The 19,542-nt window shown below is 44.7% G+C and overlaps 1 protein-coding gene across 1 annotated transcript in view; it reads right to left on the minus strand.

The window, feature by feature from the left end:
• The window catches only part of PINX1 (PIN2 (TERF1) interacting telomerase inhibitor 1), an 82,038-nt gene extending 62,943 nt beyond the window's left edge, over positions 1-19,095 (minus strand). Inside the window, exons 1-3 of the mRNA XM_072409137.1 lie at positions 19,077-19,095; positions 18,302-18,406; positions 12,472-12,564 (exon numbers count right to left, since the gene is read on the minus strand). Of these exons, the coding sequence (XP_072265238.1) occupies positions 12,472-12,564; positions 18,302-18,406; positions 19,077-19,095 (217 nt within the window). The remainder of the gene's footprint in view (positions 1-12,471; positions 12,565-18,301; positions 18,407-19,076) is intronic.
• Between the last annotated feature and the right edge of the window lie 447 nt (positions 19,096-19,542).

A 19,542-nucleotide genomic window follows, 5' to 3' on the forward strand; every position in this document is an offset into this window, starting at 1 on the left:
CAATAGGAAGATAGTCACCCTTACAGATAGCCAAAAAAGATAATTGGCGTCAATTAAACTGACCAAATTGAAAGGTCTAAATGGCTCATTGCTCAAGGACCCCTAGCAACCTCTGGAGGACCTCTAGGGATCAAGAGAACACCGACTGAGAAACTCTGACGCAGAGAATACTTCTGTCTTCACATGGGGACGTTCTCTGTAGCATTCTCCTGTGAGCTCGGAGTGGTAAAAGATCCTCAGGGGTGGGCTCTTGATATCCAGGTTCTATAGGAAGTTGATAATTGCTGGATTTCATTCTACACAGAACTGGGTAGGTATTGCAGCAAAAGCCTGTTTTTTTGCCAATGTATTTATACCATATACTTAAAACCTTGGGTTTTAAATCATTTCTATACTCAGGAAAAATAGAATAGTTTTTGCTTTTTTGGGTATGAAAATTCACCTGAAAATGTAATGTAATAGACAACTTTGCATTCTACTAAAACTATATCTAGGATAATGACACATATAGGCAGCTTTCCATGTTGCATATCTGTTACCAAATAAAAATTCTGAGTTCCCCTTCTGCTTGGTATTTGTATAACCCAGGGACGAGCAGGTGTTGTAATGGGTGGGTCTCTGCCATGACAAACCTCAGGATTAGACAGCTGAGCAGCTGCCGAAATGACATAACAAATACTTGTTTCCCCGTGTCACACCCCCCCTCCTGCATTCCACAACCGGACTCCCACCAAACACTCCAGACACATGACCTTTAGCGATGGACGATCACACAAATTTGGGAAAAAACTGTGTAATAGGAACTTTGCACCAATAATATCTGTCCCCCCCCCCCCTCTCTATCATTGCTCATTTTAACTTAAAGGAAGTTTCTCTCACGCTTGACAGAAATTTAAAAGGTGTAACCAGTAAGTGTCAAATACAACTTCCTTGAGATATGTGAGAAAATCTGTGTCATACTGAAAGGAATTCAGTACCTGAAATCAGTTCAAAAAATTCCCAAAGAAGAAAAAAAAAAAAAACTTCCTCTGCACAGCACAAAGTCCTATGTATTTGAAAGGCCAGAAGACTCAAAATATTTATTTTACTTCTTTCGGTGTCTCAAGAATAAACATTAAACCACCTGTGAATATTGTGCTGGTTCTCTTTAAGCTGCCACAAACAGTTCTGGCCTATCCAGGTATGGACTCCAAAAGATCTCTAAAGGTGTCCAGGGGTATCTGGCACCAACATATTAGAAGCAGATACCATAATGCACCCTGCTGCTTCTTCTGCGCTGTTTTATTTCAATAGCATACCCTGCTGCCTCTTGCCTTCTTCCCATAATGCACCCTGCTGCCTCCACCAGCCTGCCTTCTTCCCATAATGCACCCTGCTGCCTCCACCAGCCTTCCTACTACCCATAATGCACCCTGCTGCCTCCACCAGCCTGCCTTCTTCCCATAATGCACCCTGCTGCTTCCCCTGGCCTGCCTTCTTCTCATAGTGCACCATGCTGCCTCTGCCGGCCTGCCTTGTTCCCATAATGCACCCTGCTGCCTCCCCCAGCCTGCTTTCTTCTCATAATGCACCCTGCTGCCTCTGCCAGCCTGCCTTCTTACCATATTACACCCTGCTGCCTCCCCTGGCCTGCCCTCTTACCATAATACACCCTGCTGCCACCCCCAGCCTGCCTTCTTCCCATAATGCACCCTGCTGCCCCCCCAGCCTGCCTTCTACCCATAATGCACCCTGCTGCCTCTGCCGGCCTGCCTTCTTCCCATAATGCACACTGTTGCCTCCACTGATCTGCCTTCTTCCCATAATGCCGCCTGTTATCTTTGCCAGTCAGCCTTTTTCCCATGGAACACCCTGCTGTCTCTGCTGGGATGCCTTCATCCATAGAGCATTCTGCTAACTCTGCCAACCTGCCTTCCTCCCATCATGCCCTCTGCTACCTCAGCCTTCTTCCCATAGTGGGCCTTGTTGCTTCTACCAACCTGCCATTCCCATGGAACACCCTGCTGCCTCTGACGGGCTGCCTTCTTAACATAGTGCAGTCCTTTTTGATCAGGGGAAGGTGGGAGAAGCATCACTCGCATCCCAAAGATATAGGTTAAGCCAACTTTATATGTTGCAGCCTTAGGCAGCGTACACATTGTCGCTGGAAATTATCTTTGCTGATGGTTTCCAGAGAAAAAAAACACACAGTGCCTTCTGTTCAATGGAGAGGGGAGGGTGGAGAACCAGCAAGCAGCACCCTGCTTTCCTTTTCTACATTGATTTAAATTGAGGTAGTTTATGGACCAGTCAGGAGGGATCCATGAATGATGTCAGGTGATGGGTGTATGTCAAGATTCTTGCCCGAGATTAGCCAGACCGTTCATACTGGTCGAGAATCTTCTGATGTAGGGTCTGTACACACATCAGATGATTCTCGTCTTATAACTGCCTCAAGGCTCATATCGAACAAGAATCTGGCGTGTGTACAGCTCTCTTCAATCATCCTGAGGGATCCACGGACGATCACAATGAAAGTAAAGGGGAGGGAGCGCAGCGGGGTGCAGCTCCGTCATGTATGTACAATGCTTATTCATGCAATGGAAAGGAACGTGAAAGATCCATTCCAAAGACAATTATTGCACATGTGTACCCAGCCTAAGCGTAGATTCTACAGTTTCCTAGATAGCATATATCACTTCGATATCAGTGATTATCATAGGCAAAAACAGAGATCCGTAGTGATGGCTTGACAAGAATGGAGCTTCTTAATAGCCAATTTGGAATAAATAATACATGGCAAGCAAAGCACTGATCATCATTGCACAAAATCTGATGCTATCAGGTGGAGATTAGTTTCATAATCTTTATCAACACTTTATGAACAGGTTTCAGAAGCTTGAGATGAGTGGAAAGTCAGAGGAAATGTTTGGGGTAAGAGCAAGACTCATAGATGTGTAGAAATGTAGTGTTTCTAGGTAGCGAGATTTGTATCTTGCCACAGGCAGGACACACCTTTGGTTACCAGATCTCCAGAAGGGACGGATGTGCAAGTGATCTGTGAAGTTATTTTTACTATTTATGTATAACCAGGAAGGATTACAACCTCCATCAAGTTTCTATTGGTGCCTTTTAACGTGTTGGGTAGATTCACCCTGTTTGTCCTGATGAACAAAATAAAAAGTAACCCAAGTTTAATGTTGTCATCAGCACGAGGAAAGAAATGCATGAAATGAGGACACCTGGCCTGGTGACAACTGTCAAAGAGAAGCATTCTTTCACCTTAAAGTGGAACTGAACCCAGTGAATACTCACCTGTTCCGTCACAGGAACCCCCATCTTCTTTTCCTCATTCCAATCCACATTGATTGCCTGAACTGGAAGGATGTAACTCCCACGTAGGCATGCGGGAGTTCATTCAGTCCTGGTCAGAGCTCAATCTAGAAATTTTAGGCTGGATGGGAAGAAATTTTAGGCAGGTGGCAGCGCCTGTATTGTGACCCAGGGTTCTCCCCAGGTCCTTTTAGCTGGGCGCACCACCCGGCACTTTTCAGCACCCACCCGGCTGTTTTTGGGTGGTTACTAAAGAGTTTGGTCATAATACGGGGGCTGCCACCCACCTAAAATTTCTTCCCACCCGGCTTAAAAACATTTTCGGGTTGAGCACTGTGATCCAACTATTCAGTAAGCACTCAAAAACAGCCGGGTGGTTACTGCAATGTGCCGGGTGGAGCACCCCACTAAAACGGGCTGGGGAGAACACTGCTGTTTCACGCAGGGGAAGCCGGTATGTTTCAGGAGTATCCAGGCAATCAAGATAGCTACACATGCTCAGCAAACTTTGACAGCTGGAACTGCGATCAGGCAAGTAAGAATGCTCATTGCAGAAGGGACATCGCCTGTCGCCAGCCTGATGCCACATTTTTAAACTTGAATGTTAGTTCCACAACATATTATTGACATGGAGGTGAGCATCAGCTATTCTTCTACAGGATAGTGTAGTGACCAACAATTGCAAGTGATCCAGCTCAAGTCAGTCTACATAGCTTTACCTAGGGCACACACCACGAGTGCATTCTTAACCGCTTGCCAGGCATATGTTGGGCCTTCCATTACAGCTGCATCAGCTCTGCCCTAGGCTCAGGACTAACAGGAAGTTGCTGGGTTGTCAGTTGTGTTCCTTCCTGCTCACGACAGCTCCAAGGGTTGATGCTGCACCTCAAAAGGCAATGTCCATCACAGTCGGCAGTTCAAGCCTTGATGTAGGTCGGGACCTGTGCCAGTTTAAAATAGAACCTGGGACACAAGTGGCTAAATACATTTGTTTTAAGAAAAATATAATTGCTTCAATTGTTCCTGAAAATGGCAATTGTCTGGCTTCATTACTTTTGACTAGCCACCAGCTTGTAGAGGAAGAATATTTGAAAAGTTGCAAACTTCCTCACCTCTCTACCTGCTCATGAACTCCAAAAAGGATTAAAGACAAAGAATCAGGACAATCAGAAAATAACATTCCATAAAGGAATTGAGCAGTAGCCCCACATTCCTTTATGACCAGCGTTACATTTGGCCTCAATGTGCCTCATTCTACCATCTTGTTATCACTCCACTGGGCTCCTGAATACCCATAGAAGCGTTTCCGTCTGTAGCAGGAAGCAGCCAACAAAGACCAAAGAGTAAATTTGCAATCTGATTTAACATTGTTATTGGCATTCTCTTCACGGCTTCCAAAGGAAAATCAGATAGAATTTAAAAAATACAGCACAAAAGCCAAAATAAAAAACAATCCCAGATCCGTTCAAACGTTTCCATCAAACCTAAATATGAATCTGTGTGGCAAACAAGAGCGATGCTTAAAAAAGACCGAAGAAAAAACCCTGTTATTGTTCGAAACGTATTGAAGATTATTTCCCAGATGTAAACACTGCGCGGAGATGGTCTGTATCTCGCACAGACTGGCAGGAAAGCTCCAGCAGGGCTATGGAGACAGTCTCACAAGAAGTCCTGGTGAGGTGACAAAATGCAGGGCCGGGGCTGCACCACATTCCCGTATACCTCGGGCAATCCTGACCTTATCGCCGAGGGCATCCACCTTTCCTCCAGCCGCCAGGGAGGAGGCAGAGGAAGTGACTCAGGGCTCCACCTGGCACCGGGCCTGCAGCCTTTCCAGAAGCTGAACCACACAGAACTCTCACTTCGCCAACTTCTATCCTCGTGCAGAAATTCCACACCGTCACATCATTACCTAATCAGAGCTTCTGCAACAGCTACATAATGCATTTGAATACATTTTAGTGTCTGCTAGACGAGGGAGAGTATGAAATAGAATACATTGTGTGGCCAGACACCTCTTCAAATGATGGCAGTTAGATGCTTCCAGTGAAGGGCCCATGCGTCCTCTCCATGGTTTCGTCATTGTAGGGACCATGCGTCCTCTCCATGGTTTCGTCATCGTCCTCTCCATAATTTTCGTCATTAGCCCAGAAAATATTTTTAAGCTGGGTGGGAAAAAATTGCAGGTGGATGGCAGCCCCTGTATTGTGACCCAACTCTTCAGTAACCACCCAAAAATAGCCGGGTGGTTACTAAAAAAGCAGTGGTGAGCCTGGCTAAAAGGGGCCAGAGGGAGAAGTCCACCCAAGACGTCCCATGGAGTAACGAGCACATGGAGAGGTGTCTGCTCTTTCATATTGATGGGTAAGGATATATATTCATAGATTGTAGCTAGGAAAAAGAAAACAATTAAAAGCAGACCTAAAGTCAACATTTTCACTCTACATAAATGTTATTTATTGATTTATTTTAAGTGCAACACTTTTTTTTTTTTTTTTAAATTGATGCGGAGATCAAGACTGAATGGGAATGCAAAGCCTCCCGGGATACCCATGTTGCACATCATGGGAGAATCTGGGTGCATTTTCTGCGCAGAAGGGGCATTTTTCTACTAAGAGAAAAAAAGATGCCAATCTCACGCATGCGTGGTGGGATCTGATCTCTTTTTTTCCCCCTCTACAAAGAACTACGTCACCTGATCTGGCGCTTGCACAGTTCGAGTTCGGGTGACTTAGCAAGAAGACAAAAGAGAAGATTGAAAATGGCGGCAACAAAGAGGATGACAGGAAACTGGATCGAGGGAAGGTCCAGTGCCTTCAAGGTATCTGCAGGAAAAAAGTGATTTTTTTTTATTTTCAGTTTAGTTCTGCATTAAGCAGTTAGTTCTGCCTAGGCACCTTTTTTTTAAATCTGCAGCCAAGTTTGCATTTTAGAAAGAGAAAAAAAAACTACCAAGCAGCATCTGTTCAGTTAAACGGTTTATTTTACGTTGTCAGAAAAGAGCATAATTTCATATGACAGGCCATAGCTCATCACCGAAACAAGTGCGAAAAATGGGCCATATGTAGGAAAAGGGTTGCAAGAGAAGGAGAATTGAAAGAAGGGTCTCATTGTTTTACCGTATGAAGTACTACACACTGATTATCGCACGCTGCTGGTTTTAATCAATTGTTGGTGGCTTGAGATTGCCGATTCGTTAACTGTTGTCAGTGACCACTCCTGATGTCCATCAGCAAATAGTAGGGCTGGCCATGATATTCATCAGTCAATGGGAAAGCTCTAGGTTTACCTTAACGGGTTTACAGTAGCTGATTACGTTGGTTACCAGTTGCACCAAGCCAGTTGACAGATACCAATAAAATGTATATTGTATGATACCCGTCAATCATATTACCTTACATCGCGATATGGGTAGTATGGGTTCCTATTACCTATCTCTACAGTGTTGTTTATAGGCATAACTATACTTCCCTACAACATGGTACAAAACAACACTTCAAGGTGCACTTATTGATCTCAGTTGTGTAGGACTTGACTTATCTTGAGGGGTCCCAACTTGTTTTTTTAAGACGTCGGCATAAGAATTTCCAATTTTGTCAGAAATTTTAAAAGTTTACATCAAAAGAATGCTTTCTTCCACCCTATGCAGACTTCCTCATCAAAGTCCTGATTCGATGTCGGGAAGGAACTGTAGGCTCCTTACACAAACAAGTGTTGTTCCCAAGCCTCACGTACCAATAAGACACATTCCGGACACTTCCACACTTCTCATCACACTAAGAGTTCTATAATTGGGGGGGGGGGTCAAAAAAACCACAAACAACGAGAGAAAATACAGAGACTGTAAAGTTTGAAAAACCATTGAGCCAATGCAATGCCATGAATTGCTAGGAAAATCAAAAATAGTAATATATTACAATTTTTATATATAACTTTAAGGGTTTATGAGTCTTTCATTGACATGCAGTGGGAAGAAACTGTAGGTGGGTGGTGCCCCCCTTTATTGAGGTGCAACTCTTTAGTAAATAACAGCCGGGTGGTTACTGAAAAGTGCCGGGTGGGTTGCCTGACTAAAAGGGGCCGGAGAGAACACTGGGCATGGGACAGCAAGAATGGACGAATATTGACAGGTGGATGGGGCCAGACCCTATATACAAACCCTGAGCAAAAGATGGGGATAGCTAGGAGGGAACAAAGGTCCTCAGGCCATTCCAGACCTAGGTAGCATATATCCTTTTGGGGTTCTGCATTAAGGGTCCGGCTCTACCCACCTGTTAGTATCTGTCCCAGCTCAGGGTCCACGTGACTATGGAGGAACAGCAGGTGGGTACAATCACTGTCGAGGAACAGAGGGTAGGGGAAATCCTATCACTGAATGGTCTGAGCTGTGTTGCAAATAGATCAAAAACAGTGAGGCAGTGGGTGAGTGTGGGCTGGGGTTTTGGACCTGGTACAAATCCTGAATCCAGTCCTATAGGTCTGAAGCCATAACTTTTCAATAAAAGAAAAGCAAAAACCACAGCTAATAATTGGCAAGCAGAGGTCAGGTTTAGCTTTTTGGCTGCCGCATCCCTTTTTTTTTTTATTTTTATTGTATGGTATTTATCAAGGACAGGGAAAAGGTTTACCTGAGAACTCCGCCAATCAATCGCAGCTTTCCCCACCTCTGCGTATACCCCTCTATTAACGGGGCAGATTTCCACCTCTCTCCATTTAAACTCTATAATTATTTCCTGCCCCCTTATTCCAATCCCAACACCTGAAGGCAGAACATTCACACGCGACATGAAGATGAATATGAGCAAACGTTCCATCTGAACTCGTGCTTCCCCTTGTATAAACACACAGAACTAGTGCACCCTTGGCCTCCTGATTAGCCGTACCTAGATATTAAACACATATCTTTGTGTACGTTTGTTCAGCCTCCACCCAGTGCTGCCCGAGGCCATGGAGACATGCTGCTAACGTTATACGTCCCTTATTTCACAAGCCTGAACTCCTGACCTTTTGTTGGATGAGAAGCTTGTTATAAAAACGTAAGAACTTCTGGGGCCGGGAGGACAGACCGGTTTGCTGCCTTCACTTCTCAGACAGCTGTTGGGCAACCAGCAAGTGTTTAAGGGTGGAGAAAGGACAGTCGGGAACATTGATCAGTGAGGCAAAGGCATGTGGTAGGGCAAACGTAACGACGCCTCCACCCCACCCAGCGTGTCACAGCTCACCTGAGACACCTGCATCGAGGTGACATCTGCACTTCCTTGTACCCGCAGCTGACTGATTTCTCGCTTGTTGCATGATGAACCCTCAAATGGTGTAAATATGACAGATGTGACAGGTCAAGTGTGTCACCTGCTGAACTTTCTTTCTGAACTATACACCAATCAGCCAAAACACTGACAGCTTATTAATAACACTATTTACATGAAAATTGATTATGTAATAGGCATCATATAACAGTTCATTTCTAAGGTGATGTGTTGGAAGCTTGAGAAATGGAAAACCATAATAATCTGGGCAAGGCAACTATGATGTGGATGAATGGTAATGGGGAGATGACCGGCCATATTGGAGAAGCCACGCTGCAATCCTGTGGTGTTCCCGATATAAACTTATCTAGTAGTAGGTAGTCACATCCAACAGGACTCGTTATGTTGAAGATAGTTTCGCTGCCCTCCACGTTTCTTCTTCAGTTTGAAGTTTCCAAGGTGGTGCTAAGGAAGAAATGTGGAAGCTTCCAACTGAAGAAGCAGCTTGGAGGGCAGCAAAACATCTTCAATATAACAAAAACCTGTCCAGCGGTAGTGACCAACAACTTGCTATACAATGACCTGGATAAATGAGAACCTTCACAGGTATGATGGGTAAGTGCTTCGTACCTACCAAAAGAAGTCCAAGGAAAGACAACCAGTGAACTTGGAGGGAAGGTTAATCAAACCGTCTGGTTTGATTCCACAGAAAAGCTACTGGACCAGATATTGTTGAAAATCCAATGCTGCCCATGGGAGAAATATGTTGAAACACACATAAAGGGTTACATAGAACACCAGTTAGATTTTCAATGCTGACCAATATCTAGCAACGAATGTTCCTACAAATAGGCACCTGACCATTAGAGGTGGGACCATGGAGCAATGGAAGAAGATGGCCCAAACTGATAATTGACGTTTCTGGAAAATCATGTTGAAAAATACTGTAGTACAGTACATGTGGCCATGTATAACTGTGCAGATCCAATATATTCTGATATAAGAGGTCAAAAAAAAAAGAAATTGACCCAACCCTCTTTCCTTAATCCAAGTGTGATTTTGACCCTGTTGATGAAAAGTTTAAGAGTACTTTATGGGACGTGAGCCACTCTAATCTCATCAGCTGCAAAAAGTTGCCAGCTGAACTTATCTTGGTGGACTTGGATGTCTTGGGATTTGCATAGCACAATCTTGTAGTAATGGTGTAACATTTCCCCACACTGAAAAAGGGTGAAAGTTGGGCCACTCAACTAGTCTAGTCTATTCTGATATAAATTTCATAGGGTGAGAGGTGGGCCACTGCACCTGTATAATCTATTATGATATATATTTCATAGGGTGAGAGGTGGGCCACTCCACCGGTATAATCTATTCTGAAATATACTGCACAAGGGTGAAAGGTGGGCCACCACACTGGTCTATTCTATTCTATTCTGATATATATTGCATAGGGTGAAAGTTGGGCCACTGCACTGGGTCTGATCTATTCTGATATATATTGCACCGGGTCTGATCTATTGCGATATATACTGTACAGGGTGAAAGGTGGGCCTGTCTAATCTATTCTGATATATACTGTACAGGGTGTAATGAGGGACACTGGATGGGTCTATTCTATTCTGATATATACTGCACAGGGCGAGAGATGGGCCACTGCACAAGGTCTGATCTATTCTGATATTTACTGTACATGGTGGAATAAGGGCCACTAGACGGGTCTATTCTATTGTGATAAATACTGTACAGGGTGAAAGGTGGGCCTGTCTAATCTATTCTGATATATACTGTACAGGGTGTAATGAGGGACACTGGATGGGTCTATTCTATTCTGATATATACTGCACAGGGCGAGAGATGGGCCACTGCACAAGGTCTGATCTATTCTGATATTTACTGTACAGGGTGGAATAAGGGCCACTAGACGGGTCTATTCTATTGTGATATGTACTGCACAGGGTGAAAGGTGGTCCACTGCAGCGGTCCAATCTATTCTGTTATATGCTGTACAGAGCAGCACCCCCCACCGCATGGGTATATGAGAGTGGCGGTGATTACGTAGGAGCCGAGACACTAAACATGTCACTCAGTCATCACTACAGGCAGCCAGTCGCTTCATACAGAGCTATAATTACCGCGGGATAATTGCATCATTGCTTGTGTGTTTAAGAGCACTTGTCAGTAAGACCCGGGGCCAAACACAGAGGAGGTGCATAATTATCCTCCCCTCATAATTACACCCCTGCTATGTCTTGTGCACACATCTTAATGGATCCATAATAGAGGGGGGGGGGTTATAAATTCTCCCCAAACTTTGTGACCTCTTAATCCTTAATCTGCCAAAGACTCCTCAGCCATGGAGGAGATACTTGAATATAGTGATCCTACACCTGATAAAAAGGACAACTGCAAAAAGTTTAGTGCCAGCTGGTCTGATCTTGGTGCACTTGGGATTTGCATTGGGCAGTTCCTAGTTTTGGACTTATGGAGGTCCTGGTTTACATAAAGGCTTCCTGAAAGTGATGTGTTGGAAGCAGGACAGATGTTCGGAGTTAAGCAGCTCTGACATTGGCTACATTGCTATGGCTGGACATTTCCGGAATCGGAATGTTTCCAAAATGGCAGGTTGAGTGGGGTATCCTTGGTAAGAGATGGTTTCTACTTACTAAATGTGGGCCAAAGAAGGACCGCTGGTGAACCTCTGACAGGTTCTTCAATGCCCAAGGTTCAACTCAATGCATGGGGAAATCCCACCGTGTTTAATGCCACAGAGGAGCTGCTGCATCACAAATTGCTGAAGAGCTTTACCAAGGTGTCAGAGCACACAGAGCATTGCAGCTTGCCAGGTATGGGGCTGCAGACCAGTCAGGGTGCCCATGTGAGCCCTTTCCACCAATACTGGACCATTGGGCAATGTGAGAAGGTGGTCTGATCTGATGAATCATATTTAGTTCATGTGAATGGCCGGGTGCATCATTTACCTTGGGAAGAGTAGAACTTTGGGATTCTTGAATCTGCTATCAACATCTTAGTGTCATTCCTTAAACGGCCAGAAGTCTACTAGATTGTAAGCTCTTCGGGGCAGGGTCCTCTCCTCCTGTATCACTGTCTGTATCTGTCTGTCATTTGCAATCCCTATTTAACGTACAACGCTGCGTAATATGTTGGCGCTATATAAATCCTGTTTATTAATAATAATAATAATAATGGGGACCTACACAATTATTAGTCAGCTGGTCACCCCCATTCCTTCGTATGTACATTAGAACAGCCGTCGCCAACCGGTGGTCCGTAAGAACATTTTGGGGGTCCGCGGCTCTGGTCGGTGCATCCCCTAGCGGAGTCAGGAGAAGGATCCTGCTGGGGGAACGTACCGGCCAGAGCCGCTGACTAGCTCCCCCGAGCAGTTCCCAGGCTCAGGAATGTGTCCGGGCTGCATACAACCCGCCCACTCTCCCATTGCAGGCTTAGATCTGCGATGGAAGAGTGGGCGGGGTTATGCCATAATGATGTCACTCTGGGGGAGTTTCCCTCACCTGGGGGAGTTTCTCCCCCTCTGAGTGACACCTGGCTTCCCGCACATGCGCGGTTGGGAGCCAGTGTTTTTAGTGGTCGGCGGGACCTTAAAAGGTTGGCGACCAGCAGCAACAAATTAGACGGAGCCTGTGATTTCATGGCTGGAGGACTTCCATCCTCCTCATCCAGTCCCTCCATCTCCCGCCTGACTGTCCTTGGTCTACCCATTCCATTCATGGATGCCAATAGTTTCAATCATGGAATCTCAGGTTCTCATGTGGTTGGTCTGCATGCAAACACAGGCCAGGAACCCCATTCCCAGCAGACACTGAACAACCACTGGCCTCCTGGTTCCAGGGAGGTGAGAAGACTCCGCACACAATACACCTGTAAAGCTTACCTTTTGCAAACTTCTTGTAATGAACTCGCTTCTTCGATGACTTGGACTTCTCTTCCAGGCTGAAGGATTTCTTGCTGTCATCAGCGGGAGAATCTGAAAGAGGAGAAAGAAATATATTGTCACTCTTTATATATTGAACATCTAAGAGTCTCCCTAGAAAGTATAAATATTGAGAATTAGTATGACAACATTTTTATATGTAGAACATTGTAGCAAATTACTTGGAAATTTGTTAGGAAAGGAAGTGTAATTGACACAAAGTTACAGTCAGGTTGAAAAAAAGACATAAGTCCATCAAGTCCAACCACTAGGGAAACAAACATATCCCAAATATAAAACCCTATGGACATAGTTGGTCCAGAGGAAGGCAAAAAAAACCCCGGGTACAATTTGCTCCAACAGGGGAAAAATTCCTTCCTGATTCCCTGCGGCAATCGGATGTTCCCTGGATCAGCAGTCTCTGTAATTTTTATTTTAAAGCCTTAATCCCCAGTTATATTCTGTGCTTCTAGAAATCATCCAACTTTTTCTTAAAGCAATCTATAGTAGTTGCTGAAACTACTTCCTGAGGGAGCCGATTCCACATTTTCACAGACCTTACAGTGAAGAATCCCTTCCTTATCTGGAGCTTAAACTTCTTTTCTTCCAGATGCAAAGAGCGCCCTCTTGTGCCTTGTAATGACCTTACAGTGAATAATGGGGAAGAGAGTTCTCTATATGGACCATTTATAAATTTATACTGGGTGATCATATCCCCCCTTATACATCTCTTCTCAAGGGAGAATAGATTCAGTTCAGCTAATCTCTCCTCATAGCTGAGCTCCTCCATTCCACATTAAAAACTAAAAGTAATATATTGCTTCTGACGAGTGGAAAACATGAACTGTATGTTAACCTGCTGATGCCAGCAGCCTCCATACTGCTCATCCTACAAGGGTTTGCTGCATGACAGGGTCTCTTTAAGAGAGATATATAATTTCATTAATTGGAGCATTTTAACATCTGCTTGGAATCAGGCTTAAGGTGTTAGGATGCAAATGAATGCACAGATCAGGGATAGAATAAATGCAGGGGATGCCCGATGCCGAACACCTATGCACTGGCATTGGAAATGCAAAGCAATCCCACGGACGGACAGCAGGCTGACGATCAGTCAGTAGGGAGGTCAAAGTGATTGAATATGAAGCTGTGGATGAGATCTGATGAAGGTAGAAAACTGTGCAAAGATATAAAAGGTGCAAACTAAGCGTGCAGCGATACTGCCACCAAGTGGACCCGAAATGGAACTGCTATTTGGAACCATCTGTACCACCTGCGAATGCTTTGAATAAATACAGAATAACTAATTTTAATGAAAAAGACAAAATAACTTTGTGAGGGCAGCCAAACTTATTTATAAATCTTTTGTCGGCGCATCGTGTAGCAGTGAACGAGGACGCATTCTGAACTCATTCTTGCCCTAAACTCCAATCACTTGTGCAGAGCAGACCACGGGTATTTCAAAAGGAGAATAATCAGGAGATCTGAGGAAGGATAAATTAACATAATTTCACACCTGAACATATCCGGAGGCATGAAACTTCCAATCTGATATCACAGAATTTATGTCTTTAATAACTTCGGATTGCTCAGAAGAATCCAAATAGCTGACAAGAATTTGCACGTTTTCCCGACGACGGTGACTCACGCCGGTTGCAACAACCTACACAGTTTGGTTGCTGTGGGATCAAGAGAACCTGTCGCCATCAAAGGATTGCGTTTGCTAATGAGAACGGGGCAAGGTTAACTAAACGCAGCTACCGTCCAAGCTCCTTTCTCTACTCTGCATGAAGCAGGTCGGCCGCCTACATACGATACAACTACCTACCTTTTATGCGGTGTAACTCCACAGCTCTGGGTCCCCGTGCAGAATTTTTCACTCCATCTACTTGCTGCACAGCTCTGTGACACATTCCTAGTGACAGACCCCCATCCCAATCAACATACCTGCTCCTCCATTCCTACATGGACTTCCTGCAACTTCCCTCTCCTGTGCATCCTTTCGTGACCCCATACTCAGCAATAGAGGAAAAAGTGCACAGGAAAGAGAGGTAGTAGCTGCTGCAGACTGAAAAGCTGAACCCTTTGTATGGACTTACGGTGAAGGAAAGTGCTGGATCTGACCCACTCTAGGTATCACCACCATTAGCTGTGGATCTGCATACAACGTCAGGCCACGCTCGTCTAAGTCTCCACCTATTCCACAGGAGCAGGGGGTCTGGTTGCAAATTGCAAGCATCGAGACCCCTATTCCCATTTATTATTACACAGTATTTATATAGCGCTAACATATTACGCAGCGCTGTACAAAGTCCATAGTCATGTGACTAGCTGTCCCTCAAAAGGGGCTCACAATCCCATGTCCCTACCATAGTCATATGTCATTATTACAGTCTAAGGTCAATATTGGTGGGAAGCCAATTAACCTAACTGCACATTTTTGGAATGTGGGAGGAAACCGGAGTACCCGGAGAAAATTCACACAAACAGAAGAACCTGCAAACTCCATGCAAAGTGTCCTGGCTTGAACCTGGGACACAGCGCTGCAAAGACCAGAGTGCTGGCCATGCTAGTGATCTCATTTTTAATATGCATTTTTTTATGTTGCAGAATCCCCACACTTCCAATTCCCACATCCCAGGAAGCTTCAGTATATTCTGAGCTCAAACTGCAGACCTTGGGGTGGACTGTAAATATTAGGAAGTGACAGACGACTGCGAAATCCAAGATGGCAACGCAAAAGAGAAAAAAAAAAAAAAAGAGTGTGCAGAACGACAAATGCTAGGCTAGATGTTTCAGTTTTATCATACTTAGACTGTACTTAGCTTCCTGAGTCACAATGGTCTCCCTAGACCCCTTTAGCTGGGCGCACCACTCTGCACGAAGCACCCGGCTGTTTTCAGTAGTTGGGTCACATTACAGGGGCTGCCACTCGCCTACAGCTTCCTCCCCCTCTGGGTTATACATCGAGTCACCTTACTGACTTTTCTCGCACTGCAAAATCACCTTCATGTTATGGGGTTAGGATGAGGGAAAGACGGTATGTAATCCCAACACCGCTCCTCTATATATATATATATATATATATATATACACAACATGCTAGTATGGTGGGAAAACATTGTCACTATAGGACAGGAAGTGCAATGCTGGTAGGAGCATCAGAACCAACACTTTATCTCTTTTTGTTACAGACCTGAACATTCAAGTCAAATTTGTTAGAAATAAAAATAGTTTTTAGAGTCATTTAGAATTAGAGTCATCACTAACAGCAGAAGTCATAATAAAAATAAAAAAAAAACACTTTCATTTTAATCCTGCAGATCCGTCGATGCAGTGAAGGGAAAGAGGTATTTGATCCCCTGCTGATTTTGTACGTTTGCCCTCTGACAATGAAATGACCGGTCCATAATTGTAATGGTTTATTGTAGGTGTGAGAGACAGAATAACAACAAAAGAACCCCCAAAAACCCTGTGCTGAAAAGTCAGAGCTTGATGTGCATTGTAATCAGTGTAACAAGTATTTGATCCCCATATGGCTATGGCACGCCAGGACCTTCATGTGCTTCTTCCTGAGTCACTCCTTTGTTGCCTTGGCCGTGTGTTTTGGGTCATTGTCATGCTGGAATACCCATCCACGACCCATTATCAATGCCCTAGATGAGGGAAGGAGGTGCTCACCCAAGATTTGATGGTACATGGCCCCGTCCATTGGCCCTTCGATGCGGTGAAGGTGTCCTGTCCCCTTAGCAGAAAAGCACCCCCAAAGCATATTGTGTCCACCTCCATGTTTGACGGTGGGGATGGAGTTCCTGGGGTCACAGGCAGCATTCCTCCTCCAAACACAGCGATTTGAATTAATGCCAAAAAGCTAAATTTTGGTCTCATCTGACCACAACACTTTCACCCAGTTCTCCTCTGGATCATTCACGTTCATTGACATACTGCAGACGGGCCCGTACATGTGTTATCTTTAACAGGGGGACTTTGCGGGCTCTGCAAAATTTCAGACCTTCAGGGCGCAGTGTGTTAGCAATTGTTTTCTTGGTGACTATGGTCCCGGCTGCCCTGAGATCATTGACAAGTTCCCCCCGTGTAGTTCTGGGCTGCTTCGTCACCGTTCCCATGATCATTGCAACTCCACAAGGGGAGATCTTGCATGGAGCCCCAGACCGAGGGGGATTGACAGTTATTTTGTGTTTCTTCCATTTGCGAATTATCGCACCAACTGTTATCACCTTCTCACCAAGCTGCTTGGCGATAGTCTTGTAGCCCAGTCCATGCCTTGTGTAGGTCTACAATCTTGTCCCTGACATCCTTGGACAGCTCTTTGGTCTTGGCCATGGTGGATAGTTTGGAATCTGATTGATTCTCTGGACAGGTGTCTTATATACAGGTACAGTAACAAAGCTCGGGTTAGGAGCACTCCCTTACAGAGGGTGCTCCTAATCTCAGCTCGTTACCTGCATACAGGGAAGACACCTGGGAGCCGGAAATCTTGCTGGGTGATAGGGGATCAAATATTTATTTCTCTCATTACAATGCACATCAAGCTCTGACTTTTCAGCACTGGGTATTTGAGGGTTCTTTTGTTGTTATTCTCTCTCTCACACCTACAATAAACCTAGCATTACAATTATAGACTGGTCATTTCTTTATCAGAGGGCAAACAAACAAAATTAGCAGAGGATCAAATACTTCTTTCCCTCACTGTATAAGGGATAACCCTTAAGAAAAAATGTTGAGTTTAGGTCCGCTTCAAATGATATGAATAAAGGTCAGAGAATTTGATCATGCGCACGTTTCCTGCTCCTTATATATTTATAGCTCAACTGCTTCAAGTAACTTAAAGTATAACTTAAAAAAAAAAATCTCACCTTTACTTTTGCAGAACTGCTGATCCCTCTGGAAGTTTCCTCAAATGGGTTCCATGCCAGCCTGCAATCCCCCCTCATCCCAGCACAGAGGAAATGCTGGGCGCTGCTATTCTCCTTTGTGTTTCTTTTTCTTCCAGCTACGTCCCCCGATCTTGCACTGCGCGGGCGTGAGATAGGGGGACGTAGCCTGTGATCAGCATTTGTTTCCCCATTGCAGGAAAAAACAAAAAACATCTGAGCATGGCTGAGATGGGGTATGTGCAGAAGCAGCAGACAGAGGCCTCATGGGATACGTGACACGGGTATCTCAGGAGGCTCTGTGCTCCCATGTTGTCATACCGCTGCAGCAGGAAAGACAGAAGGGATGCAAAGAGCCCAGCATGAGCATAAAATGCTCCCCTCGCAGCAGCAAAGAGAGGGACTTTAAATTAAAAAAATATTGTTGTCTACCCTTCCATGTAAAGTAAAAATGTTGGTAATAGGTCCGCTTTAAGGTGACTATGCAAATACTTCACACATTGTTCTCCCCGGCCTCTTTTAGCTGGGCGCACCACCCAGCACTTTTCTGTAACCACCCGGCGGTTACTGAAAAGTTGGTTCACAATACAGGGGCTGCCACCCACCTACAACTGCTTACAGAACTTGTCTGGGCCCGGGTTCACTTTAAAATCAACAAAATATAAGTCAGGCAGCCATTATCTGAACACTAACAGCGGAGTGATGCTCTACCTGCATGCTTGTAGATTGAAAAGGAAAACTAATACAGCCTAATGAGGGCTACATTGGACTCTAATACATAGCTTGTGTGGGGTTTTTATACCCTATAGACCACATGGATATTGATTTTGTTTACACCGAGGAATGACCACACATTGATCACATGAATAGATCTGAATTCCTCATACAGTACTTACCACAGCCTCCTTTGCCATGGCAATCATTCAGTTCAGCCAGAAGCTGATTAAAATCATCTTGATGGGCAATCCAGTTATCCTGAAAAATAAAAAAAAAACAAAAGTCTCAGCGAAAAGATTCTGATTTAATAGAATATAAGAACGCCGACCCTTCCCACAAAGGACAACGTTTCTGCAAAGGGACTACAGGGACCAATTTATATTCACCTTACCTTCACTGCACCTTCCGCCATCACAACCCAGTGTTCTCTCCGACCCTTTTTAGTCAGGAGGCCCTCCCGGTACTTTTCAGTAACCACCCAGCTGTTTATGGCTGGTTACTGATGAGTTGGGTCACAAAACAGGGCTGCTACCCACCTATAGCTCCTTCCCACCCAGCCTAAATGCTAAATGTGTTACTTCAAATCCCTCCACAGCTCTTCCCCCACCTACCTAACTGATACACAAACCCCTCTACAGTTCTGTATCTGTCTGTCATTTGCAACCCGTATTTTATGTACAGCGCTGCATACTATGCTGGCGCTATATAAATCCTGTTTAATATTATCTAATGATAACTATTGAGACTGATGCACTTTGAATACTTGGCCACTAGGTGTCAGAATAAGTCTTCTGTTTATTATGCATTGAAGGGAGTTGCATGGCTGACTTCATTGGCAGTAAATTGATAAATGCAGAGTAATAAATACAATTCTTTCTTTAATTGATGGCAAAAAAAGGATTGATAAGCATACGTATGGATTACCCATGCTGCCTCCTCATCATCATAACTCACGCTCAGCCAGCATCGCCATGGTGCCGGTAAGAACTTTCAGCTGCCGTGTGACAGTAAACGAGGCGAGTTTGAGGGGCGCGATAAGATGACGTCACGCCCTCACTAGTTTTTCCCTGTCCGCAGTAGAGGAGCCATTTTGTTGTAGCCAGGAGAGAGCTTCAGGGAGGAGAGACTACAAGAAAATGTCCGCGCAGTGATACGTAGCCCACGTGACGCAATAGTGAGCGGGGCGAGAGAGGCGAGCACGTGTGCGGTGTTTTGAGTGGGCGGGGCCAGACCTCTATAGAGGGAGGAGGGAGCTCAGTCACTGTGCTGTGACTGAATGGAAATGATTCCCATAAGTGGGAAAAAGCTTTATTATCGTCATCGGTTTTTTCTGGAGACTTAGAAGGGTTAAACAAATGGAAGGAGCCTTTAGGGAAGAAACTAGAAACTTGGTGAGGAATCATTATAGAGGAGATATTTT

Source organism: Pyxicephalus adspersus, chromosome 4 (assembly GCF_032062135.1).
Source record: "Pyxicephalus adspersus chromosome 4, UCB_Pads_2.0, whole genome shotgun sequence".
Classification (NCBI taxonomy): domain Eukaryota; kingdom Metazoa; phylum Chordata; class Amphibia; order Anura; family Pyxicephalidae; genus Pyxicephalus; species Pyxicephalus adspersus.